The sequence below is a fragment of the Budorcas taxicolor genome, chromosome 2, assembly GCF_023091745.1.
Source record: "Budorcas taxicolor isolate Tak-1 chromosome 2, Takin1.1, whole genome shotgun sequence".
Taxonomy (NCBI): domain Eukaryota; kingdom Metazoa; phylum Chordata; class Mammalia; order Artiodactyla; family Bovidae; genus Budorcas; species Budorcas taxicolor.
The window spans coordinates 39,763,680-39,789,702 of record NC_068911.1 but is presented as its reverse complement, the minus strand read 5'-3'; the positions used below and the strand labels follow the sequence as shown (position 1 = coordinate 39,789,702).

The following is a 26,023-nucleotide window of genomic DNA, read 5'->3' as shown; positions in this document are numbered from 1 at the left end:
AAAATTTAGACTTTCTAAGTTCAGTCTCTCTGCAATAAACACACCAATGGCGGAGTTTTTGGGTATATAAGTTGTACCTCAATGAAAGTGATTTAAAGAAAAAAAATTTAACAATGGCAATGAAATAAAAACCCCATTAAAAGTATAAACTTCTGCACCCCCACTCCCGTGACTGCCCATGGCTTCTCAGCCATCCTGAGAAACACGGAATTAGGTGCAAAGGGCTTACAACCACCTCGTCTATTTTTGTGAAGACCCTGAAGAAAACCCTCTCATTCTCACCCCCAAGTGCTCCCATGCACGTGGCTGCTGAGCAGGTTTTGTTCCCTCAGGAGGTGGCTTCCAGTCTAGGAAGGGAGGGCAGCTGAGACGGCCACCCAGTCCTGCCACAGGCCCACCCCCTTCCCTCATGAGATCGCGGCTGCATGCACCATGACTCCCTGACAATGCACAGCAGTAAATCCCCAAACATTCCTGTGGGAGACGTGGGTCAAAGTGGAACTGCTGGGTCTGAAAACGGACATTTTAAACCGTACCCCATCACGCACATGCCTGTCAGCAGCACATGATGGAGGCCTCATATTTCCCTTTATGTGATCAAACACTTCGGCCAATGCTTTCTGACCTCTGGGTTGCATCTTTCTTAGGAAGGATTTCCATAACCAAACACAGTAAGAACACTCTGACGCTGACCTCCAAAGCACTTGAAGTTGTTACTTTTTGCGCTTTTAACCAGCCGAGTGGAGGAAGGTGGGGGAGGTGGTTTTGGTCAGTTGTTAGCATCATATGAGCTGACCAGCAGCTGGAAGGTATTTTCAATGCAGTCGTCCCACCGCATCCATGGGGTACTGACAGGTTCCGGGATTCCCACAGACACCAAAACCCAAAGGCACTCAAGTTCCTTACATAAAATGGGGCAGGACAGACGGCCCCTGCGCCCCTGTACCAAGTCAGTGCAGATACCCAGGAGGCAACTTCTCTCTTGTGACTGACAGATGCTTGCAAAGATGATGCTAATTCATGCTCAAATCAAAAACCAAGGGGAGACGCTGCACTTTTAAGGTCCTTTTCTGTAAGTCAATGTTCTACACCAATGTTTTAAAGGTCCACATACTCTCTGCCATTCTCTGGGCTCTAGGGTGGGGGTGGGGGCTGGGCCAGCTCTCAGGTTCCCCTGTCCCGCCTCACCCCTCCACCTCTCTATCTTCAGGCTGCAACTGCTCTTCTGTTGAGAACTAGCTCTCCTAGCAATTTCTGTTTTGGTCAGTGAGGCTCTGGCCCAGGAAAGTGATTCTAAGTTGCTGACTACTTTAGTGACATCACTCGGAATGAATCCTTTAAAGCACGAGTCCTCATCTGCACCCCCTGCCCAGGACATCTGGTAACATACGGAGACATTTCTGATGGCCACTGTTCATGGGGTGGGGAGGGGAAGCAGTGGCATTTAGTGGGCAGCTGCTGCTAAATCCACCTGCAATGCAGGAGACCCGGGTTCGATTCCTGGTTCAGGAAGATCCTCTGGAGAAGGGAATGGCTACCCACTCTGTTGTTCTTACCTGGAGAATCCCATGGACACGGGACCCTGGTAGGCTACGACTCATGGGGTTGCAAAGAGTCGGAGACGACTGAGGGACTAAGCACGTTGCTACTAAAATTCTACAAACGCTAGCCCCCATAACAAAGATTTTTCTGGCCCAAATGTCAGTACAGAAACCCCAATCTAAAGAAAGCTATTACAACAGCTGGTGATTTCATCAATGTTTCAAAAGGCTTGACGAGAGTTTAAGTGACCGGATAAGTGGACTTTGGGAATGACACAGTCTGAACTTGAGTCAACACCGATCTGGAGAGCTTCTGAGGGGCTTCCTTCTTGCCTGCCACCCCTCTTTCCCACCCGCTGACCCCTGCAACATCCCATCTCTCTTCTACTCTCGTCAGCCTGGCTCTGGCCGAGGACCCCAAGCAGTGTGCTAGCCGCCAGTCCTGCTGGAGAGAAGTGAGAGCAGCCAGGAGTCTGGGGGCAGGTTGAGCTCTGAAGGCACTGCTGCAGGGGCTTTTCTTTTTTCCCTTTTAAAATTAATTAATTACTTTTTTCAGTTTCACTGGGTCTTCATTGCTGCACGCAGGCGTTCTCTAGCTGTGCCACATGGTGGTTACTCGAGTTGCGGCGTGAGAGCTTCTCATTGTGGTGGCTTCTCTCGTCGCAGAGCACGGGCTCTAGGGTGTGCCGGCTTCAGCAGCTGCAGCGTGCGGGCTCAGTAACTGGCTCCCAGGCTCCAGAGTGCAAGCTCAGTAGTGCCACCTGGGCTTAGGTGCCCCAAGGTGTGTGGGATTTTCCCAGACCAGGGATTGAACCCATGTCCCCTGCATTGGCAGGTGGATTCTTATCCACTGGGCCACCAGGGAAGTCCTTCAGGACTTTTCTTATGCAGGTTTGCTGCTGACTCAGCAGAAGGATGGCTGGGAAAGTCAAGCTACAGAAGGTGGCCCCAGCACTCGAGAGCTGAGCTAACGAAGATGACACGCCATACACTTAGGAACAGTTTACTCCTATAGCGACAGGGCGCTCCACGCAGACACCAATGTGGCAGTGGCACACCCACGCAGCCCTTGGGCAGCCCAGCTCCGGCCAGCCCTGTGATGCTGGCTGACTCCCAAGGGCCCCAGAGGGTCACCCTTCACAACAGTGGGGCCCACGCCCACTGGTGGGCATATAGACACCTGCGCATGTACCCAGGGCTGAGTGTGCCCGTCACCAAAGGAGGTGTGTCCGTGCATTACTTCTAAGTTTCCTGAGAAGGATCTGATGACATTTTCTCAGAATTCACGAAGTTTACTATATAACTAAGTTTCTAAACTTCCATCTAAAACACAGTCTGATCATAAAACTGACTTTCACATAAAGATTAAGCTAAATGACTCTCTTCAAAGGTAAGATAAGAAAAATACAAGTATTAGAAAACAAAGCCACAGAAAAAGACCCGGGACAAGCAAGCCCTGAAGCCGTGTGTTAGAGGAACCAAAGGAAGATTGGGAAGATATAGTACATGTTTCTAAAATGTACAGACCAGAAACAGAAACCCTTCCACGACTTACTCTTAGCACTGAATTTGTTTTCTTTTCGAGTTCTGCCCGTTTTCTTCAAGCAGTTGTCACATACAAAGCTGCAAAAAAATAATGGGTGTGATCCGATTACATAAAATAGTATATGTTGCCAAACTAGTGAAATGCAGCATTAAAATACTTTGCTGGCAATTTACATCACATCATTACAATTCCTAAAGCAGGCAAACACTTAAGACTTAAATTTAGAACCAACAGCCATCCCTCTAATTGCCGGATCCTTGCTGGTGACGTCGAGAGGCACAGCAGCCGCCAGTGCCCTCCCCTCCACTCTGTGCAGAGTGCTCTCCCTTTCCTGGAGTCTCAGGAAATCACCAGGAAGTTACTCACCCTGAAGGCCAGATGATGTCGTAGTGGAGAACACAAATCTGATGCATCTTCCGGCCACACTCCTTGCAGTCAACAAAACTAGAAGACAAAGAAGTGCCCTGTCACACACGGAACCGCACAATGGAGCCTGAGTGCTGTGCTCACACCTTGTCGCCATGAGGACTTCAAGACTCCTCGGCATTCACGTGTCTCTTGGCTGACTCGGCCATATTTGAAACACGCATCAGTAGGATGTGTTCTACAGGAAAAGCTGACTTTTTCCCCTTCTTTGTACCAATGCCTCATTCCTCTCTTCCCCTCATCTCTTTTGTAACCAGAAATGAAAACTTACTTCTAAAAACTGCTATGACAAAGGCCTATCTTACAGGTCACATTTTCAAGACCAGTGCTTGCTCCAGACGACTACAAATGCCTAAACGGACTTCAACAGCATAAAACAATGCTGTCAGTGTTACAAGCTCTTGTTCTTCGCCTCGCACAGGAAATGTCTGCTCTGAATCAGTCACCAGGGTGGGAAATGATGGCCTTTGTTCAAGGAAACACTGCAGAGGTCGGGATTCACCTCATTGCCTACCCTCCTCACCCGGACCCTATCTCCTCACCTAGGAATCTTCATCGCCAAACAAGCTTAAAGGTAAAAGCCTGTTTTTTCGGCCATGCCCTTAGGGCCACGACGACTCACACCCTGTGGAGGCTGAAGGGGCCAGTGAGCACCGCACTCCTGTAGGCCGTCTGGGGCCCCAGCTCCCCCTCCCAGACTAGGTACTGGGCCCGGAGACCTGAGGCATGCTCTCACACCACCGCTCGCGGCCCGGCCCGGGCCCACCCTTTGCCCCTGCTGAGAACGAGCCTTCGACCACAGATCAAACCTAACCCAGCTTCTCTGTCCCTGCTCTGCTGAAGGAAAGGTGGACACCCAGAGGCAAAGTGGGCAGCACGGCAGCGGCCTCATCCGCTGTCCCCGAGCGCTCTTCCCAGGCCGCCCTCCCCCCCATGTGGTCCTTTAAAACCTCTGCAACCACACCGAAAGTCAGGCGCCAGGGAACCCAGCACCCCTGCCTCCTTGTGCCGGGGGCGCCACTCGCGCTCCCTGCACTGCTGCTGGTGCCCCAGGCCCCTTCCCTGCTCTGTGTCTGCAACGATCTGCCCACCCCCACCCATGCCCCCTCCAGGTGAGTGCCAGCTTCTCCAGGATGCCACTCTGCCTGGACCAGGGCCCCTCCCTCTGGACCACCTTAGTGCCTCCTGCTCCCTGTGCTACCATCCGTCTGTCTGTCCTACTAGAAGACACATGGCTGCAGCCAGGCCCCCTTTATTCATCTGTGTCTTCCTCACTGTCTGGTACCTACTACTCAACATAAAGTATTCTGCAATTGGAAAGTTAATATAGAAACGAACACAACATTGGAAATCAACTATACTCCAATATAAAGTAAACATTTTTCACAAAGAGACGGGAAGCCAGCTCTTCATGCACCAGGCGCTCTGCGAACTGTTCATTGTGCCCTCCCTCACTGCTCCCTGCTCAACCCCCACCAGCATGGCTGGCAGGAGAGACTGAGGCAGCTCTGACACACAGTGATGTCTGTGTTCTCGCTGGAAGCTGAGCCTAGGTAGGGCAAGACCTGCTTCTCAGCTCTGGATGCACCACGGCCACGATTATCAAATGCCTAGCAGGGCTGCAGCCTCTGCTCACCAAGTGGCCCTGGATGGGCACTCACCATGGGGACAGAACAAAACGGGTGTCTCCACACACTGGGATGCCCTCAGGACTTGGCTTTGGGGACCCGGGAGGTGCCACAGCACAGGAGCTCTGAGGCCTCTTTAAGGGGTTATTATAAAGCAAACTTTACAAACTGAGTGTTCTCACTGATCACTGAAGACAATGACCTTTGAAAACATACCATACCAAAGATGGTGGCAAGCACAAGCGGGTTGGCCAAAAAGTTGTTTTGGATTTTTCTGTAACATCATATGGAAAAACTGAACAAACTTTTTGGCCAATCCAACACAACACCGGGCTTCCCATTATTTATTTTTTACAATTGGTTTCTAAGAGTTTCTCTAAAAATTCCCTTTAAGTGATACTAGGACCCCTTCACCAAATATTATCTTTAGTCTCTAAAGATTCACACTAAATGGCTTCTTAAAGACAATGATGACCAAGTTATTACAGAGGTTCTAACAGAACCAAAACATCCACCTACTCGTCTCACTGGTAAAATTCAGCAGCTGGACAGCATGCTACAGACACACATCTTTTGCATGAGTTAAAAAAGAACCCGCATTTGGAGTAAATCCACACAGAAAGTTCCACCCAGGGCAATATGTTTATTTCAGTGTCTTCCATAGCAACCCAATCACATGGAGGAACTTTCCTGATCTGAAAGTTAAAACCTAAAAGTCAGAAAGAAATAGCTGTATACTCACGGTTCAGGATCTAAGGTATCATTTTTCTTCTTTTCAAACTGATCCTTTGAAATTGTCCTTATTTGGGGGGGAAAGAGGAAAAATGTTAATTAACTAAATTTTATCTGTTGTGTATAAACTATAGGGTCTCTGGAATATTGTCCTATAACTAGTTCTTCACATAAAAAGCAAATGATGGTCAGCAGAACTCTCAAGCAGATGCAATGATGGCATGAACATATAAAATTTAATTCCACAGAAAGCACCACCATTTTTTTTTCTTCCTTCAAATATTTCCTCAAAATGCTCATCAACACTTATTACAAGATTTAAGTAAGGTCAGTCAAAATATGGTGGGAAAATTATGTTCAGACTCAAACCTGCTAATTCCCAGTCAAATGTATATGGTGGATGGCTACTGAATCTGACCAAGACTGGTGTAACCAATTCTTCCAATTACAATGTTCCTTCAGCATGTACTTGGGGGATGTTTTACTTATTCTTCAAGGGCTGAGTGTTTCATTTCTATTGTCCTTTTGTTGTGATCAGTGTATATTGAATTACTTGATTCGCAGAATTATACAATCCAATTATTAATCACACAATTGGACCGAAGAATTAGATGACAGGGGGTAGAAAGAGAAACTGAGTAAGTGGAATTTCTGACATTTTGGTTTATATATCTTACGGGTGCCTATGGTCTGTTCTGCACTTGGATAAAGTAAACTTGAGCTGCAGAGTAAATGTCACTGGAACAGTGCTGGAAACCCCGTCACTGGGAAGCCTCTGGCCTGTGAGGGCAGCTGCGCCAGCAGACTTCTCTGGGTGGCAGGGCTTAGGGCAGAGTCAGGAGGAGAGAGAGAGGCACAGTGCTGGCAGTCCTGGGTGGCTATGGTGGCTGGCAGGTCTGGATGGCCCCTTGACCATCCAACTTGAGGATCTGGTTCTGCTTTTTTTCTCACTACATTCTGGACATCTTTCTAATCCATCAGAGGATAAGCATCAGGCAGGAAATGGTGAACTCAGGGAGGGAATAAATGAACTAACTCACACCTGTCTGTGCTGGAGCTGTGAGCAGGTGTCCAGCCTCCAGCGAGGAAGGACATACATGTACTCGCTGGGGTCTCCCCACCTGGCTTCTGTTACCTCTGCAACTTCAAGGACAGAGGCTTCAGGGGAAGATCAACTAAATGCTGGAGACGGGGTGTGCACACAAGACTAACTTTTGCTACTGCCAGTTCTGTGACTAGGATTATCTGGTTTCTTAGATATAAAGGAAATTTTACAATCCCCCCAAATGGAAGTTGACAGCCACTGGGAAAAAGCAAGTGCTTTGGAAGAAGAGATATAGAGCAAGGTTACAAGAGGCCCCGGGACTCAACGGGGGCTACAGCATCAAGGTCCTGGCACTGCGATTCAGCCACACTGTAAAGTATGAATGTGGGTACAGTTACTATGAAAAATACACAACAGAAAAGTCACAGCGGCAGTGGTGCTTCCCTTTTAGTCGTGGACAAGAGGAAAACAACAATCCAGGGTCACCCCCAAGAGAAATGACAGGACGGTACTTACGTCTGGGGTTGTGAAGGGTCGTCACCCAGGGTAACATTCTCCCCCTGGATCTCTGTGAAACACTTCTCACAGAAGTGATACCTGTCAGCAAGAAGGCCATACTTGGGTGAACTGGTCCATCATAACACACAGCCACCCAAGCAACGAAGCCACCAATCAGAGCAGGGCAGATCACCACGACGAAGGGGGGGCGTTGTTGGTTGATTGATGGGTCAGTGAGGACAATGAAAGGAACAGGGGCAGGTGGGGAAGGGCAGGATTAGAGAACAGGGGAGGGAACAAATAGCACAGACATAAAGGTAAGACGCAAACACCAAGACAACACAGAGCAGAAAGCCAAGGCAAAGCATTGATTAGCATTCGGTCTCATTGCATACATCCCAGGCCATCATCACTAACAACGGGCTCATTCAGCTCCAAAATGCAAATATTTTCAAGGAATTGGTAATACTAGAATTGCAAGGAGCCTACATTTAGGAGTTTGGATTTTGTTCTTACTTAGAGAAAACCAAATGTAACTCCAGGGTTTGAGATGGAAAAAATTTACCTTGAACAAAACAGTCTGACAAAAGTCCTTAAAAGAGCAATTTAAACTGAAATAGTTTTATTTTTCAAAATGGGAAATTTATGCTTGACAGCAATTCATAGATTTTATTTCCGATATTAAGCCAGATCTTTAAAGGTATGAAAATGCTGAGCACCCAGAACTGGTTTTAAGTTTCTCCTGTTATTTTTCTCATGTTACTCACTTAGTTAATTGAGTTACAATAGAAATGAAACCAAATCCATACTCTAGACAAACACTTAACAGAAATGCAATCGGGGTCAAAGACTTTCCAGCCATTTATCAGTAAGAATATACAGAGAACAAACTATGATATATTGTATAAGCAATACAATATATGTAAATCCATGAACAATCTTAAAATTCAATTCTATGCTTTGACTTTAAACTTTTTGGTACTGGAACCAATCATTCATCAATCTGAGATACTCAATGATTGCTCTGACTTGGGAACAATCCAAGTTAAGCAAATTTAAAGTTAATCTTTAAAGCACAATCTGCATTTGAGAAATTATCCATCACCTCGATTTCTTATAACATAGAGCCTGGGCTCAAGGTACCAAATTAGATTAGTTTAAATAAAAACTATTAAATGTTTGGAAAGGGCACAAATGAGAAATCAACAAAAATGCATGTGATGCTGCAAAAAACAAGATGGGCACAGAGGAATACCGCAGAAGTAAACAAGCCGAATGAGGTGAACTGCACAAGCAAAAAGGATGAATATATGGTAGCAACGGCAGCACAATAAGATGTGGTTTTAGTGCTCAAAAGTACATCTACAAGATGCCAAGAGGATTAGTGCTAAAGACACTGTGACGAGACTGGAGCGCCACACGGAACCACACAGGCAGGAGGAGATGTAGCAGCTTGCAGCCACACACACAGCCACACATGCGCACACGCACACACACGTGTAGCTACAAATGACTGAGGTTCAGGCCACTGCCTGGCCAGTTTGTCTCCATTACCACTAAAACAGATCCCCACAAGTTCTAATCCTAACCTTAATTAAACACATTGAGTGAGCATTGTTGTCTGCCATATTTCACTGACTAAACACATACAGTGAATTAAAAGTATAAAACTTTAGCATGCACGCATTTCAAGACTATCCAATTTTTCAGACTGCTGATGAACATGACAGATTCACTGTGTGTAGCAACTGGGAGTTTCCTGCTAGGACCAGTTTATTCAGAACTAGTTCAATTAACAAAGTCTGCCAAGATTAAAAACTGACCAGGAATAAATAGACTAACACTGCTGTTTTCAAAAACTATGTATCTCATATCTCTTTCCCTGAATGAACTATAGTAATATTCTGGCTATTCACTACTTTGTAAATATTTTTACAGAGCCTTGAAATCATGTAATAAAAGGAATTTTCATGTGTAGGAGGGCATGATCGTAACTGGCAAGAAAGAATTAAAGTATAGATACTGTAAACCAATTAAGCAGCAATCAGAACAATATGCAACAATGTTATCTCTTCAAAGCCAAACTGCAACCCTTTTAAAATGAATGAGTGTTCCAATTCATTATGAGCAAACATCCGGCCATTGTGGGCTAGCTTGAAGAGGACTATTGAACACATTTTGAAATGAAATTGCCACAATAATTACACGTGAGTCTAAATGGTTTTAAAATCCTGGACAACTCACTGCTTTTATTCAAGCAGGACATGACACCTAGCAACATCTACAGAACAGGAATCATAAACCCATAATTTCCACTGGAGGAAACTGGCCCAGAACAGAGCACGGGTGGCTGAATGGCAGCCCCCGGGTGGCTGCAGAAACCTACGCTGTCTGTGTATAACTAACTCCCTTCCCTAAGAACCTCAGGGTCAGAAACTGGAAGGGACAGAGTGCCTGTCCAAGAGCCAGGGTGGAGATGCTGGAGAATCAAACTTCCTCAGGGTGGACGGGGCGAGGACGGGGGAAGGGCCTGGGCCTCCCTGGAGCACCCTTCTGAGATGACGACAGCCCACAGAGGGGGCACAGACACCCATCTGGTCCAGCAGGTAGGAGCCACTTCGGGAATCAGCAGGTGGCAGATGTTAATGCCAGCCTGCCCCATCTTTATTCACCCTGGAAATACATAATGGTTCTTTCCAGCCGTAAGAGCCTAGATGACCTTCTGCCTGACATGAAGGAAGCAGTTTGATGAATATGGAACTGTAAAGGAGAAATGCCTCACAGGATCTGATGACGATGTACATCTGGGTACCTAAAGTTGGCAAGTGTCACTGCACAGTTCATCGGTAAGGGTAACTGAATGTATGGAGTAAATTTTCAAATGCAGATTGTTTTAAGTACCATATAAGTATACACAAATAACTGGGATAATAGATATCTATTCTCCTCTATCAGTAATAACTAGAAAAATCTATAGAACGGTTTTCCCAACATGACTTACTTGAAAAATTTCGAAGTATGGCAACAAGTGAAAATGTAACCATACACTAGCTTATAAATTAGTTTCACTTGTTTAAACGGTTCATAGAATTTCCTATTCTAAGTGCCCAACAGTTTAGAACTATAAACGCCAAAACAATTATTCAAAAGAACACCACAGCGTTCTCTTAAACAGTCAAGGCTAAGAATAAAAACGGAAGCAGTTGAAATGTCCATCGCAGAACTAGACCACTGCTTTCAGACTCACAACACGGTGTTGCTTCCATTTCCGTATTCCAGGAAGCACACCTTGTGAGATTCAGCTGAGGAGTGGTATGCTCACACTCTTAAAATGTCTTTTATGTAAAAAAGAACTCCTTTATTTATGTTTCTACTCTTAAGGAAAAGACATCACTTTTGTTCAGTAAAATTAAATCCTACACAGAAATCTAACTGGACATTTCAAAACTTTCAAAAGAATCCTTCCATCAACACCGCCCTCTGAGGGGGCAGTAGTGGACGCTGATGCTATCTGCCCTATTGAACTACAACTGCTCTCCACTTAAATATGGCCAAAGTCTGTGCAACTCAGCAAAGGTGGGGGCCAAAGGACCCAGGAACAGTGAAGCCCACAAGGAAAAGGCCCCAAACTGGAGAGATGGTGGTAAGTACTCTGCTGTCTGCTTTTCCTTCTGGACTTAATTAGTGGGGGCATTTTTCAGAGTTCATTTTAACCTATTTGCTTAAAATTTCATGACTTTGCTTTGTCTGGCACCTATCAGTTCCCAAAGTGAGTTCCTACTCATTGTCTCATTGGAGACTGACAGCTAAGGGTGTCAAATGGGGGTGTTACTGTGCCCACACCATCAACAAGCAGGTTCTGGGCTATGCCAAAGGTCTTTGGGCTAAAACTGTAAAAGGAGGGGCCAGAACTCCCAAAACAACACTTGACACTGGTGAGAGACTCCACTACGAAGGCTATGATATCATTTCAAACTTTTAGTATTAAAATGCTTCCAGGGATAGAAGAGCATGCTAAAGGAGAAATTAAATTCCAAATGTTGAAATATTTTCATCAGGACAGCTGTGTCCAGCAGCACTTCTGCTAGAGATGCCTGTTGGGGACTCACATCTTTTCCTGGAACCAGCATCTCACTGGGATAAGTGAGCCAGACTAGGCTTAGAAATCTTGTCTTAAGATATTTTTAGGTCAACAGTTTTTTTTTTTCCCCAACAGCATTTTGATGGGAGCTGTTAATGAACTTAAATATGGTGAGATTTTTTAAATTTTAACCTTTTTTTTTTCCAGCTGTGCCATGCGGCTTGTAGGACCTTAGTTTCCTGACCAAGGATTGAACCTAGGCCACCACAGTGAAAGCCCTGAATCCTAACCACTGGACTGCCAGGGAATTCCCTACATATTTTTTTAAAGAATAATTTTAAAAAATGTAATTGGAAGAAAAATAACTTCCAAATCATTCAGGCCTCTGCACGTACCCTTGAGTAAATAAAAAGCCTTGTACTTATCTTCTCTGAAGTGTTAGAACATATGCAATTACTACAAGCAAGTAAGATAAAAATAATCAAACATCAGACCCAAAAGCTGACATTTAATACCTGAACCTAAAGACAAAGAACAGGCACGAAGCTTCATCTTGGTCACATAAAGAATTCAGTTGTCAGTTCATGAAATGGAGGCAAGGTAACTGAATATGACCAAGAAATACCACCCGTTTCAAGGCAGGATGCCCTCATGCTATGGATACTTAGAGCCATGGATACCTCGGAGCTTAATTTTCAAGACAAGTCCCCAAACCAGGAAGCCATATTTAGGTAAGGGGATCAACAACAAAAATTATTTTCATTCTCCTTCTACTTAAGACAAGAGATCTACTCTTTGGCCATCTCCACATTTCAAGAGAAGAACCAAGATTTCTCAAGCATCCCTGTCACTCACTAAGCCCTGAAAAGGCCACCTCCTGACAGGGAGTCATTCATAAACTCAATTCTTTAATGAATCAGCATAAACACAAGTCTTTCCATCAGCCTGTGCAGGTCAATTTACCTAGGCAAATATTTACAGTCAGACTGATAAAATACAAGGCTTCAACTTTATTAGTATCTTGAAAAAGGCCCATCAACCTTTATTAGAGTTAACTTCAACTCCAATTCTTTCTCATATGGTGACATTATGGCTTAACGAATGTTCCTAATCCAAAGAGTGCAGCAAGCAGCTTTGAGTTGAAATTCTATACTATACAAGCATGCTTTTAAGTTAAGAGACCCTGGGCCTAACTGAGTGACTGGGAACAGAGAAGCAATGTAACTTCGGCCTATTCCACTGAAACTTCAAGAAATAAATAATGTAAGCAAGCTGCAATCAGATGAGCGTGCCTTGCCCTAAGACCTTCTTTTTGTCCCGTAATTCAGAAAACTGCTCAGTGCTTACCTATTCTGATAGCTGTAGTAGGCAGCATCTCGAGGAATTGTACACAGCTGCTTCCCATAGCAGCACAGAGTCTGTGGGGAAAACTCATACTGCAAAAACAAAGGAGAAAATATTAAAAATAAATGCATTTACTGTCATGTAATGCTCTGTCTGATATGGAGAACTAGATTTAGCTAGTAAATTAGTTGTTAGTACACTGAGTAGTCTTTTAATGATTCTTGTTAATTTTGAAGATATTTTTGGATAAAATGGGACAGAATTAGTGTCTAAGGGACATTTATTACAGATAGATGAATGGACACCAGGGCAGCCAGGAATGCTTGACCCATAAACACTTCTAGCTTCAGACAACCAACTGTTTTACAATAGACTGGACTCCATCTGGGTCCTTCTCAATATACAGGTGTGGCCCAAGTATCGAGTCCATCATATCCTCATAACATCCTCTTTGGCTGAATTCAAAAATGTTCCAACTGTACCTTGCGTCCACAGCAATATCCAAGGGACTGCATGACGGGATCTATCTCCTGCTCAAAGACCTCTGCGAGTTTGCTGCAGAACTTGTAGACCCGGGATGTCTTCCGATTGTAGAGCCAGGCATTGTTGAACATGAGCCAGACGTCGTCTACATACTGCCAGGGCTCCTGGTACTGCCCTGTATCCAACTTCCGCTTGATGGTGGAAAGGTCCATGGGATTCTTCACAATGTCAAAGTAATCCTGAAAGACAAAAGGGTCTCAGTCTAGCTGATCCCAAACCCCAAATGTAAGCCTTATCTGGCAGCTTTACCTTAAAACAGCAGGAAGTACCAGTGTAACCTAACGAGTGACCAAAAAGAGAGCAACTCCTGACCTTCCTCTGGTTTTACTCTATGATGGTAGTTACTATTTCTAAGTGTGATCATATTACTTCAAAAGCAAATTTAAAGAAAAAAAGATTAAATGAATAATTTAATAAAAGATGTCCTTTAGTGTCAGATTTTAAAAATAAGATTTTGATCGACTGAATTAAAACGGTGAGCATATTTATCAGACAGTATGTTTTTCTAGAGATTTACTTTTGGTCCTAGCAAGCAAAATGAAACTTAAGACAAACACAAAAACAGTAATAAGGCTAAATAGAACCTATTTGTTCACCATGGCCTTTGCAAGAGCACCCAGGGATACCAAAGTGAGAGGCCCATGTGGTTTATAAGGGACTTTCACCGCCAATTCTTTAAACCCACTCTTGTGGACAAAGTCTTAGCCACAAGTAAAGCAAAGGCAACAGAGGCTGCATGCCCCAGGATGGGCTTCCACATCTCCCCACATCCCCCCATGACCCTGGGGCTTAATGGAATGGGGCGGGGGAACACACACATTTCAGTTAGTAAGACAAAAGTATATTACTATTTTGACAAAGAACTAATTTCTTTACATTCAGGGGAAAAAAATCTTACTCTACTCAATTTAGAGAGATTAAGCAAGTGTCGTGGATGCTCCTGAAGCACACTGGGAAAGCCACAGTGTTTTCACGACATCCACTTACTGGAATTCCCAGGAGCTGGGGATCCACAGGCTGCCGAAAAGGTAAGGACTCTGGATCCTGTCGGTACAGAGCTTCCAGGGTAGGCATCAGAGCCTGGCGCAACTCCTCCGGCTTGAAGACTGCAGTTAGAAAACACAGGAAACGACACTGTTGACAAGGCATCCAGACTCCTCCTGCAGAGCTTTTCAATGGAAGCTGGGCTGCTTCTGAGAAGGCCCAAGTCACCTTCCTCCTGGCCGTGAGCACTTTCTCAAGCTACCATGCAAGGGTTCTGAGAACATAGTCACACTAGGGTTTTTAAAACTGCATCCACATCATGAGGCAGAACTACCACACTGAGAAGTCTGCTTGCTCAACAAAAGATTTCCAATGCCAAATTCTGTTGGAACAGAAAAACACTGAAGCTAACTTCCAAATCTGCCTCACCGATCAAATGTGTGGAAACAGAGCTGTTTTCATCAGAATGGGCCTTTTCTCCTCAGAAGAAACTTCTCTGTCCTGGGCGGAAGTAAACTCAGACCACCTGAGACAGATGGTTTTGTTACAACCTCACCAACAAATGTACAACATAAGGAAGCTACAAAAATATGCATTCTCCCCAAAAGTTCTCTATTGCCGCCTTGCACATGTAGCAATCAATAACCACGTTTCCAAGCTCCAGGCCCACTCACTTCCTACTACATTTCGTGGTGTCACCGACATAAGCATAAACACTGGCTGCCATTCATTCACACAAGCCCCTCGTGAACTCCAAGGGTGCGGGAACCGTGAAGGCAGTGAGTGTCTTAAGACCCTCGCTAGCACACACTCCAGTGCACAGCCCAATCATCAGAGAGAGGCAAATACTGCGACGGGTTCTGATGGCTCAGGTCCTAAGTGATAGGAGGTTTCCACTTTATAGTTTTTTGGATTTTGAAAGTATTTTCTAGAACGGATGCATGGTAAGTTTTAAATTTATAAATCAGACTAAAATACCATAAAAATTGTATTGAGTACAACGAGAGAAACAGGCACTGGCTGGGAAGTTTCTAGAGGTCTTACTGCCACCAAAGCAGGGACTGCCCAGGTGTCCTGATTGGCCCCCTGCGCTGCAGATTGCCTGGCGGTCAGTGAGCACCGGGGTCACCCAGTAGAGACATTCCCCTGCAGGCGCAAAGCCATGTCCAGAGCAGGTGTGCCCCGTGGAGCTGTGAAACACAGGCAAACCCTGCCCTCAGCTAACCCTTTTTCTTCCAGTCTGCTTTTACAGAGCTTGGTTTTCTTTGAATAACTCTTTATAAGAAAACAATTCTTTAGTTAATCAATAGCTTCTTCATTCTTCTAAGTCAGGGGTTAGCAAACCATGACCCACAGGCTAAATCTGGCCAGCTGCCTGCCTTTGTATGGGCCTGGGAACTGAGAATAGTTTTTAAGTTTTTTAATGGTTAGGGAAAAAAAGAATAATATTTCATGATACGTGAATTACACAAAATCACTGTTTAGTCTTCCAAAAGAAAGCTTTATCGGAACACAGCCATGCTCATCTGTGTATGTGTGTCTGTGGCTGCCTTCCCCGCACAAGGCAGGCACCGGCAGCTGCCACAAAAACCCAATGACGTACACAGTCCAAAACATGCCCTCCCTGGCAGCCCGGACAGTTTGCCGACGCACTGCCCCAGACCTGCTGGGCTTCCGGAGTTGATCTCTTACGGCGCTTACACGTGTCTCACTCTGGACGACTGCTCATTCATTCACTGAACATTTAAAACCTATGGCAAGGAAAAGTCATTTCTAACTCCTGTCTTTAACCACTACATTGATGTGACAAGACTCCAAATGAGTGGAGGTAGCAGTCAGGAGCTGTACTTGAAACAAGTTCCTGCCACCGACCAGTGCGGTGTCCCATGAGCAAGTCACTCCACTTCTCTGGCTTGAAACCTTCTCCAGACAACCAGAGGGGCCACATCAGCAGTGTCCACAGCATGGCCCACGGATGACTTGGGGATCCCCATGCTATCTATGGGGACCGCACCAGCCTGTGCGGCTACCTGAATGGAAATGAATTAATGTTAAATAAAGTAAAAAACCCACTTTCTCAGGCACACCTGTCACACTTCAAGTGCTGAGGAGCCACACACAGCTGGTTCCACCTCAGAGGCAGAGGTGGTTACAGAGAGGGGAGACATATGGAACTTCCATCATTGCAGAAAGTTCTAGCACTGTCTGAGGGGTTTTCTAGAGTGTGTGAAATCCAATTCATGATATTTCCTGGTAACACTAGGTCATCATTCGCTTTTTGCACTGTGTGTTGACATACGCACAGAAAGGGCAAGAGCAACAGGGAACACCGTGGACACCAGCGCGGCAACATGACCAGGCTGCAGCTCCAAACTTGACTCAGTGGCCACACGCTCTTCAGGGCTGTCTTGCATACACAGGTTAAATGCCATCTGCACTTAACAAATGTCCTTGATGAAGGAGCAAAAAGCCTTACTTTCATTAAGTCTCAGCCCTTGGCTACATATTCTTTTATTCTGCGTGACAAACTCTTTTATTCTGCGTGACAAACCGGGAAGCTGCCAGAAAGCATTTCTGCTGCAGGCAGTCGTTGTCTTCAGAGAAAGCACTCGTCTAAGTGCTAAGAGCTGAAGTAACTGCAATTTCTCACAGACACACAAAACTAGAGAGAATGGCTGACAGACAAGCTATGGTTACTCAGATCTGGATACATGACAGACATTTTCTCAAAAATGAACAAAGTACACCGTTACTTCCAGGACAACTGATGCTATTTGCTACCAATGATAAAATTTGGACTTTCATCAAAAAATTAGAATTTTTGAAAAACTTGTATCTGCTACACAAGCTTGACAGCTTGTCAAAGTTTACAAGACTTTTTAAAGTGAGTCACAGTGATATTAATAAATGTGATTTTTAAAAAATATCACATAATAAAGTATGCCAACATTTGGAAGATGAGCCAAATTCCCAAATGACCAAAGGATCATGCTTAAAAAAAAAAAGTCATACAATGGCAAAAGAGCCAGTCTGAGTACAAGACAGAAAAATTGTAGAGTACGAGAAATTCCGGGCTATGGATTCAGACTTCACACTGCAAGCAGCCTTTAAGAAGCTTCTACTTGTTGAATTTTGGTGTAGTATCAAGAAAGAATTATCTACAAGTACCTGAAAAGGCTATTAAATATTAAAATACTCTTGTCTATCAGCTACTTATCTGAGTGGGGCTGGATTTTCTCCATGTCCTTCAAACAACAGAATACAACAGTGAAGGGACAGGTAGATATGAGAGTCCAGCTGTGTTCACTTAATTCTCCGAGAAACAAAATTGTGAAAAACAATGTCACCATTCCAATTATTTTTGTTGTGGAAGTTATTTTTCACAGAAGTGTGTTACTTATGGGTGCCATGAAACAGATTCACTTTTAAATAAATGTTTAAAAAGACATCCAGCAGAGTAGAAGTGATAGATGATCCATACAAACAATAACTTCTCTGCGATGGTCAACTTTTAGGAGTGTAAAGAGGTCTGAGACCACAAGCCCAAGGCGTACTGTCCTCTTGTGATCCCCAGGGTCCCAGGACAGCAGGACTGTACAGCATCAGCCTCTGAGTTTTTCTGCCATCATTCCTAAACGCATCACCTGCACCCCTGAACCACTGAGCCTCATCTCACATTTCTGTCACCTGACAATTTTCTGACACTGTTTCCTCCTCCCTACTTTGGACACATCTCAGATGGATTCTATCTGACCTCCACCGTGAGCCTGGCTCAGCCTGCTTACTCAGAACTCCAGCATTTTCCCTTCTCTGCCGCCCTCCTCCCGCTGCACTGGTCACTGGTTCTATGCTCCCAGCCCGACTCTGGATTCAGTTCCATCTGCACCAGCAGAAACCTACAAACTTAATGGCCCATGTGCTGCCATGGTAGTAACTCTCCAACATCAAGCTCCTGGTCACCTTATCACTGGAGCCCATCAGTGGGTGTCCATGGCATGCCAAGTAAAGCCAGCACCACCTTGGAGAGGCTGGGTGTGGGCTGCCCCTCAGAGCCCTAGCACAGACCCTGTGGGCTGGTGCCCTCGAGTCCAGCTGTCACCATTTCTAAAACTGGGGGAATGGCCAGTAAGACGGGCAACAGGAAGGGATGGAATTCTTTTTTTGCTTTAGCTTTGCATCCACATAATGCACTCCTAACATGATGGAAAAGCAGCGCCACGTAAGAACCCGAGAACACGACCTACTTTTCTTGCGAGGCTGCGAAGGGGACGTGGACTGAGAGGCTGTGCCATTGGTGCTGCCCTCTTCTTCCTCTTTAGCTTCGACCTTCACTTCAGTTTTCTTTTCATCCACTTCCATTGGTTCTGACTTCTGCTCTGTTGGGTCTGTTTCTTCTTTAACTTGAGAAGATCCTTGTAAGTCGTCCTCCATCATCTTGGGAAAAACAGAGTCACAGACACAGATACATGACTATGAGACTTTTGTTATCACCCAGCCTTATCGGAAGGCCCTTAAAGTCTCTACAGGCTTGTTAAAACCTCCCCGAGTCAGAGCTACATCGATCACTCTCTCTCTCCCACAAGGAGAGGTCGAATGCCTGGGAGTCACTTTAATACAGTGCCAGTGCATTACAGGCTTAAAAACACACACTGCATATGCCACTACCTCTTCAGTAGTTTTACGTGTATTTCTAGTTTGGAACAAGAATTCCCTCGAAAACTGCGGGAAGGATGGAAAGTCCAACTGCTCAGAGGCCTGGCATATGAAGCCCACGAGAACAGCAGGAAGCGTGGAGGGAGGCAGTGGGGAGCAGGGGGGCACTCCGCAAACTGGAGCGGCCGTGACCCGCCTGAGCGACACGCTGGAGCTCCCACTGAGACTGCTCTGCTGCCACACAGTGCTGGCAAAGCTCCTCATTTTTCAAGAAAAGCCAGAAGTCTAGAGTATTATTTGTAATTTCCCATTTTAAAAATACTGTGTGGGCCAAACAAAATACATTTATAGGCTGAGTTCAGCCCACGGTCTGCCAGTTTTCAACTTCTGCCACAGGTTAATTAGTAAAAGAACACACCCCGTGAGCAGCCTGCCTCTGGAGAATTATAAATGAATGAGGAACAGCAATGAAAGAGTTGTTGGATGATTTAAACATTTAAAATATAAGCCAGTGCTCTTCACTTCTGGCAAAATAAAAATAAACCCATACCTAATGTCTAAAAATAAACAACCAATCTGTTTCTAATCTCTTCCGCATGTGAACCATAACTGAGTGGGGTAGTGAATGAAACACGACACGTGTTGGCGCCTCCGTGTGCAGCACATCCACCCATGTCCAGGAAAGGCACCTACCGCAGCCCCAGGCTCTCCCTTGGGCTCCCCAGCATCGGGCTCTGTGTCCTCAGTCTTGATCTCGGCCTTCATCTCCAGCAGTGGCACCTCGGGGCCTGGCTGCTGGGAGTTGGTTTCGGCGCTGGCCACTGAGGATGGAGTGGGGACCCTGTTATCAATGCTGGCTGCTGTCTGGGAAAGCTGTGGGGAAACCAAAATCACTTATCTTTGTAAACAACACAGATGATCTTAAACCCTGTTGCTCACCCAACACAGATCCATGTTAATCTTTCTCAATACTAACCTAATAGGCACCCCTATTTGAGAGAACTGAAGAATGCAAGAGTTAAAGGAAGAGTTCCAGAGAAGTCATCAGGCAGAGACACAACTGACTTCTTGCCAACAATGCAGAGATGTGAGAGCAGAAGCTTTCTACACTATGACAGAAAATTATCTTCTGGGAATTTTCTACATAAGTCAGAGAACCTATTTTAAATTCAGTTCTTTCCAACAATGATACTAATGGTTTTGTTAAAAGGATGAATAATAAATATGTGTATATACACTGTCAGAAGGGGAATAAGGTACCTATATGGACTTCCCTGGTGGCTCAGACGGTAAAGCGTCTATCTACAATGTGGGAGTGAAGTGAAGTGAAAGTTGCTCAGTCGTGTCCGACTCTGAGACCCCATGGACTATACAATTCATGGAATTCTGCAGGCCAGAATACTGGAGTGGGTAGCCTTTCTGTCTCCAGGGGATCTTCCCAACCCAGGGATCAAACCCAGGTCTCCCGCATTGCAGGCGGATTCTTTACCAGCTGAGCCACAAGGGAAGCTCCAGGTTTAGTCCCTGGGCTGGGAAGATCTCCTGGAGAAGGAAATAGCAACCCACTCCAGTGTTCTTGCCTGGAAAATCCCATGGACGGAGGCGCCTGGTAGGCTACAGTCCATGCAGTCGCAAAGAGTCGGACATGACTAAGCGACGCGACTTCACTTGGAACAAGAGTGTATAACTAGCCTGTTAACTGCAGGAACAGTGGTAGAGGAGTAAACAAACATTAAGAGATGAAATCTCCAAAAAAACTCTCAAGTTTTCAAAGATTTACCTGATAAGAGTTTTAAGTAAACAAACAAAACATAACATTATAAAGGGATCTTATTCAGAGATAATATAAAATAAACAAGAAGAACACTCCCTATGGAAAAATAAAAAGTGTCATCTTGGGACTCATCTTGGGATTAATTTTGACATTTTATAAATAAATACCCTCAGTCCCCACAAATAAAGTTAATGCATTTCAGGGGGAAGGAAGTTTTTAAGTTAGGCTGGTAAGAAAACAGATACCATGGCTCGGTGAGGAACAGTAGCCTCGGGCCCCTGGGGTGGGTGGGGATGGCCCCACGTGGGGGGGCCCGGCCGGCTGCCACAGCAGAGCACAGGACTGGGACACAGGATGTGCTGTGACCCTGCCACTGCCACCTCCCCGGAGGAGTGGGGAGATCTGAGCCACAGAAGTGCTAACCTGGCTGTGCCATTTTGTCATGAAAAAGAGCGAGCTTCCAGCTGGAAAACAAGGCTGACGGATAAGGTCAAAGTACGTACAATTAAAAACCTGACTTGTTTACCAAACCCTCAAGACAACTAAATCTCAGGGATCACCACCTGTGACAGGTGATGTTGCTATGGATAGTTCAAATATTCTACAGAGGACCCATGTACGAGCTCTTTCAGTTGCTGATTTCTATAAGCTGGTTTAACTGGGAAGATAATCACAAGTCATGTCCTGCCAAACTTGGCCTCCAGAGCCCATTCTGGAATGAACATACAGCCTGTTACAGCTCCATCAGGTTGCAGACACACACGTTGTGCAGCTGCACCAAGACCTGTGGTGTTTCACAACCAATTGTTCAGGGGCAAGTTCTCATCTGCAACTCTGTGGGCAGACGGCCGCAGGCCGAGGGGCTCACCGGGGTGCCGGGGGGCTGCGTGTGCACGGGTGTCGGCTGCTGCTGCGATGACTGCGGGGTGGCCACCGACGGAGGCTGCACTGGGGTCTGAGGCTGCGGGGTCACCTGGGCCTGGGCGGCTGCCTGGACCGTAGGAGTACTCTGCGTCTGGCTGGCGCTGGGCACGGAGCCGGGAGTCGGGGTGGGAGTCTGCCCGGAAGACGACGCGGGAGTTGATGGCTGGGTAGGTGCTGCTGGCTGGGGGGGTGTCACCCCAGGAGCTGTTGGGTGCTGCAGAGACGGCATGCCAGCGGCCGTGGAGGCGGGAGGCGGGGTCTGATGCAGCGGCGGCTGTGTCACTGGTGGGCAAGGCAGCTGGCTGGCCTGGGGCCCAAGCATGTTCAGGGGGTTGGGAAGAGCAGCCCCCGGCACCTGTCCCTGACAGGCAGAAGGAAAAGAGAGAGTTAAAACTGTTCTCCCCTCCGTCTGACAATGTGGCAGCAGACATAAAGAATTAAATATATGAGAACCTGACACGGTTTCCGGATGAGGTCTGCTGACTACATGGAAACGTTCCGCTTGTAACATGTCATTGACCTGCACACTTATAGTAACCTGCTTTTGTAGTAATCAGACTTTGATTTACGTAAGTGTAGAAATCTCTGGCTTAAACAAACACACATACACTCCAGTTACTAGCTCATGTTCCATAATATCCACCAACAGCTAAGACCACTGGAAAAGGTATTTGTCTTTTATAAAAAAATGAGTTACTCAAACACTGAAATGTTTAAGTATGGTAGTTCTCAACTAGGGACATGCTTCAGAATTACCTGTGGGCCAACTAAAAAGCTACTCTGAATCTAGAGCAGGGATCTGCCAACCACACAGGGCCCAGGGCCAAACCCAGCTAGCTGCTGGTATCTGTCAATAAAGCTTTATTGGCCAGCAGCCTCTCCATTCACTCACATGTGAATGCACATGTCTATGACTGCCTCTGTGTCACAACAGTGGAGCAGAGCAGTTTCCCCACGGTCCACCAAGCTGAAAATATCTACAGGACGAACCTGTCGACCTCTTTGCTAGAGAAATAAAATTTATGCAAATTAAGAATTAATTAATAGGCATCAGGCTTCCCTGGTGGCCCAGTGGTTAAGAATCCAACTGCCAGTGCAGAGGGCACAGGTTCTATCCCTGGTCGGGGAAGATTCCACATGTCGTGGGGCAACTAGGGCTGCGCACCACAACTACTGAAACCCTCAAGCCTAGAGGCCATGCTCCACAAGAGAAGCCGCCCCGGTGAGAAGCCTGGGCACTGCGCCGACAGTAACTTCCACTCACTGCAACTGGAGAAAGCCCGCACGCAGCAAGGAAGACTCAGCAAGCCAAACATAAATAATAACAAATAAAATTTTAAAAAACAATTAATTAATAAGTATTTACCTAGTGAATCTAGTGTAGTCACTGCCTCTTATTCAATGTTATTCATGTTAAGTTAAATAATGAATCTGACCTCTCAGGAGAACAGTTGGTCTGTTTTAAATATGTGGACATTTGTACACAGCAGCAATCTGATGCACTCCAACAGTTAATAGAAGTCGGGGAAAGGCAGTAAGGTGAGTGGAAAACAGTCCCCACCAGCGTTATATTGAATGAGTGAAAACACACTCAACAAGAAGGGAACTACTCAAATGGCCCAGTTAGCTGGACTTCGCCTGGGCAGTTTAGACCAACAGATGCTGAATCATTAAGCGTGAACTCAAGGGATTTTTCCTCCCTCCCTCTTCAAAAACCAGCGTCTCTCAGGATCACATGTGAAGCTTAGAATTTAAAATATACAAACAAAAATTAAGAAAATGACAACTAAAACGATGGACAGTACCTGTGGAACGCCAGCCTGCGCCGCCGGCTGCCCCATGCCCACGCTGCTCACACTCAGCGCCCCGCTGGACGACGGGAACTGGCTCTGCGGGAGGAACTGGCTCTGCGCAGGCGCCTGGGCCATCATGCTGTTGGCGTGCGCGCCCATCATGTTCGGAGGCTGAGGCATTCGGGACGGAGAAATGGCCATCTACAAGACAGCGTGAGCCACTGCGTTTAGAGGGCTGCAGGGCCCGTGTCTCCAGGGTGAATCGAAAGAGAGGGGAATCCTCAACTCCCCCCGTCACAGGAGGGGACCCCCCCATGCACTAAGACCTCCCGGCTCCCAGGCATTCTGCACACTTTTCCACGCAGGTCTCTAATGAGCCAGCTCCACACAGTCCTCTGAACAGAAATCAACAGCATGCCATAGTGTAAAGTTCACATACGCCTTCTAGGAGTTCTCGGACTAGTTTAGAAAGCAGCCTCAGGAGAGGACGCTCTGAGAGCCAGCGGATGCTGACACCTTTCCTCTCATTCTGTCACACATCCCCAGAACTCCCATCTTCTCACAAAGTCACAGGTGCCAAGGAATCTCTCATTTCAGTAAAAATAAGTGACAGTCAAATAATCCTTGAAGTAATAAGGACCAGAGGGCGAGATGGAGTTGCCAAAGCACAACACAATCCAAAGGAACAAGCGCCACAGGATTCCCAACCTCCAAGCTCCCGCGGGAGAACTGTCCTGTTGCAGCAAGCCCGTCTCAGCACAGCTGAGCGGAGGACAAGCACTTACCCCTGGAACAGAGCCCATGCTGTTCATCGGGACAGAGTGGTTCATGGGGGATGCCGCACGCGGTCCCATGGGCGCTTGTGGCAACTGTACGTTCCCCAAGGATATTGGGTTAAATGAATTCATCCCTGTAAACGTACCCACAACAGTTCATTAGGAAAAGCACCCACAGGAAAACAGAATGACGATCTGCTAGAGAAACTTGAAGCCAAATAAGATGGAACACACACACTACATACACAACTGAAAGGAGACCAGTCAATCAGAAAAGATGGCTGAGCAACAGACTGCTCAGATCCAGGAACAACGGCCCCACCGTGGGGTGGTGAGGCGGTGGGTGGGGAGCAGGCAGGGCAGCGTGAGGAGAGGAAGGTGGCGCGTCAGGGAAGCTGCGAGCAGCTGAAGCCCAGGCAGCACTCGGCGCCAGAGCATCCCAGGGTCCGAGTGACGGGGCAGACGGGTGGGCGGGGCGGTGGGAAGGAGCACCCACCACGCATGGAGGAGGTCTGCTGAGGCCAGGGCACCCCTCTGAGCCAGCCCCTCAGAGCCTTCTGGACCACCTGACTCCTGGCAGGAAGCCCGCTCCCATCACCCCAGGCCCTCCAGCTCTTTGGCTGGGCTTACATTTATTGTTAGAATCTGGGATAAGACTCAAAACTTGGCTTTAATTTTGCAAGGACATTAAGCCTTTAGAAAGTGCCCAAGGGCTGGCGGTTCTCAGCTTCAGCCTCCTCTCTGCCGACTGGAAAGGTCTCACTTTCATGGCTGCCTTGGCCTTCCCAGGGGTGCCACACCGCGAACTGCAACTCTCCCCAGCCGCTACCCGACTCTGGGCCACGGAGCCTCTCTGCCTGTAATTTCCCACAATTCTCTGCGAACTCTGAGCTCAATGTAAATGCTGCTTCAGTAAGTCTCAGGACTTAGCCCAGTCCTGTGGCCGTGAACAGAATCCTGAGGCACTGCCTTAACTGTGGAGCAGGAGAGGGCATCAAAGAGCACCGGTCCCCTCAGCACCAGTGAGAAATGTCCCCCTGAGTAACCAGGACTTTCCAGGAAGCCCACAGAACAAAGGGCCCTGCTCTTCTGGAGGGTTTTATTGACAAGAGATTTTACTGAGCAAGCGAAAAAGATGCATGAAGCAGCGGCACCGTAACAAGTTCCTCTCCACAGACCTGGACGTGCCACTGACAGGGGCATGCAAGCGCTTCCTTCAAAGGCTCCTCCGTCCACACTCTGCTCAACAGCCCCCTTCTCAGACCCCGAAGCAGCAGACTCATCCACCCTGTCCCTGATACAGCACCCTGTCCCTCCGAAGGCTCAACTTCTCTGCCTTCTTGATTTCTTTCACTCTTCACATGTGGTTCATCTGAACAAGTCCCTGAAAACTTTCCTTCCCAGGATCATCAGCAGCTCTACCAGGTCTGGTGTGGTGTGAAGGACGATCACCACAGCTGTTAGAATGACCACTCTCTCCCTGAACTACTCCACACACAGCAGCAAGGCCCTGCTTTGGAATCTGCTGGATAATGTCACCATCTCATTTCACAATCAGCAGAAACATCCTACTGTTCAGGTCTCAACCTGCCAAGAGCTGTAAAAGCTCTGAAATGACCCTCACTCCCAAACTCAAATGACTGCTTCAACCACGACCACAGACTCTCAACTTGAGAAAGAACCTCTGGAAGCTGCTCAGACTAGTTGCCAGGAGCACAGGCCCTCCTCGGCGAGC

At 46.6% G+C, this 26,023-nt stretch overlaps 1 protein-coding gene across 2 annotated transcripts in view; it reads right to left on the bottom strand.

The window, feature by feature from the left end:
- Nucleotides 1-26,023, bottom strand: part of CREBBP (CREB binding protein) — a 121,748-nt gene that overhangs the window by 10,835 nt on the left and 84,890 nt on the right. Inside the window, exons 12-23 of one of the 2 annotated variants that reach the window (XM_052636013.1) lie at nucleotides 24,298-24,422; nucleotides 23,525-23,713; nucleotides 21,664-22,080; nucleotides 19,715-19,894; nucleotides 18,613-18,802; nucleotides 14,372-14,490; nucleotides 13,324-13,563; nucleotides 12,845-12,933; nucleotides 7,435-7,515; nucleotides 5,884-5,940; nucleotides 3,454-3,531; nucleotides 3,097-3,164 (exon numbers count right to left, since the gene is read on the bottom strand). In XM_052636013.1, coding sequence (XP_052491973.1) covers nucleotides 3,097-3,164; nucleotides 3,454-3,531; nucleotides 5,884-5,940; nucleotides 7,435-7,515; nucleotides 12,845-12,933; nucleotides 13,324-13,563; nucleotides 14,372-14,490; nucleotides 18,613-18,802; nucleotides 19,715-19,894; nucleotides 21,664-22,080; nucleotides 23,525-23,713; nucleotides 24,298-24,422 — 1,833 coding nt within the window. The remainder of the gene's footprint in view (nucleotides 1-3,096; nucleotides 3,165-3,453; nucleotides 3,532-5,883; nucleotides 5,941-7,434; nucleotides 7,516-12,844; nucleotides 12,934-13,323; nucleotides 13,564-14,371; nucleotides 14,491-18,612; nucleotides 18,803-19,714; nucleotides 19,895-21,663; nucleotides 22,081-23,524; nucleotides 23,714-24,297; nucleotides 24,423-26,023) is intronic. The other variant, XM_052636012.1, reaches the window with a different exon arrangement.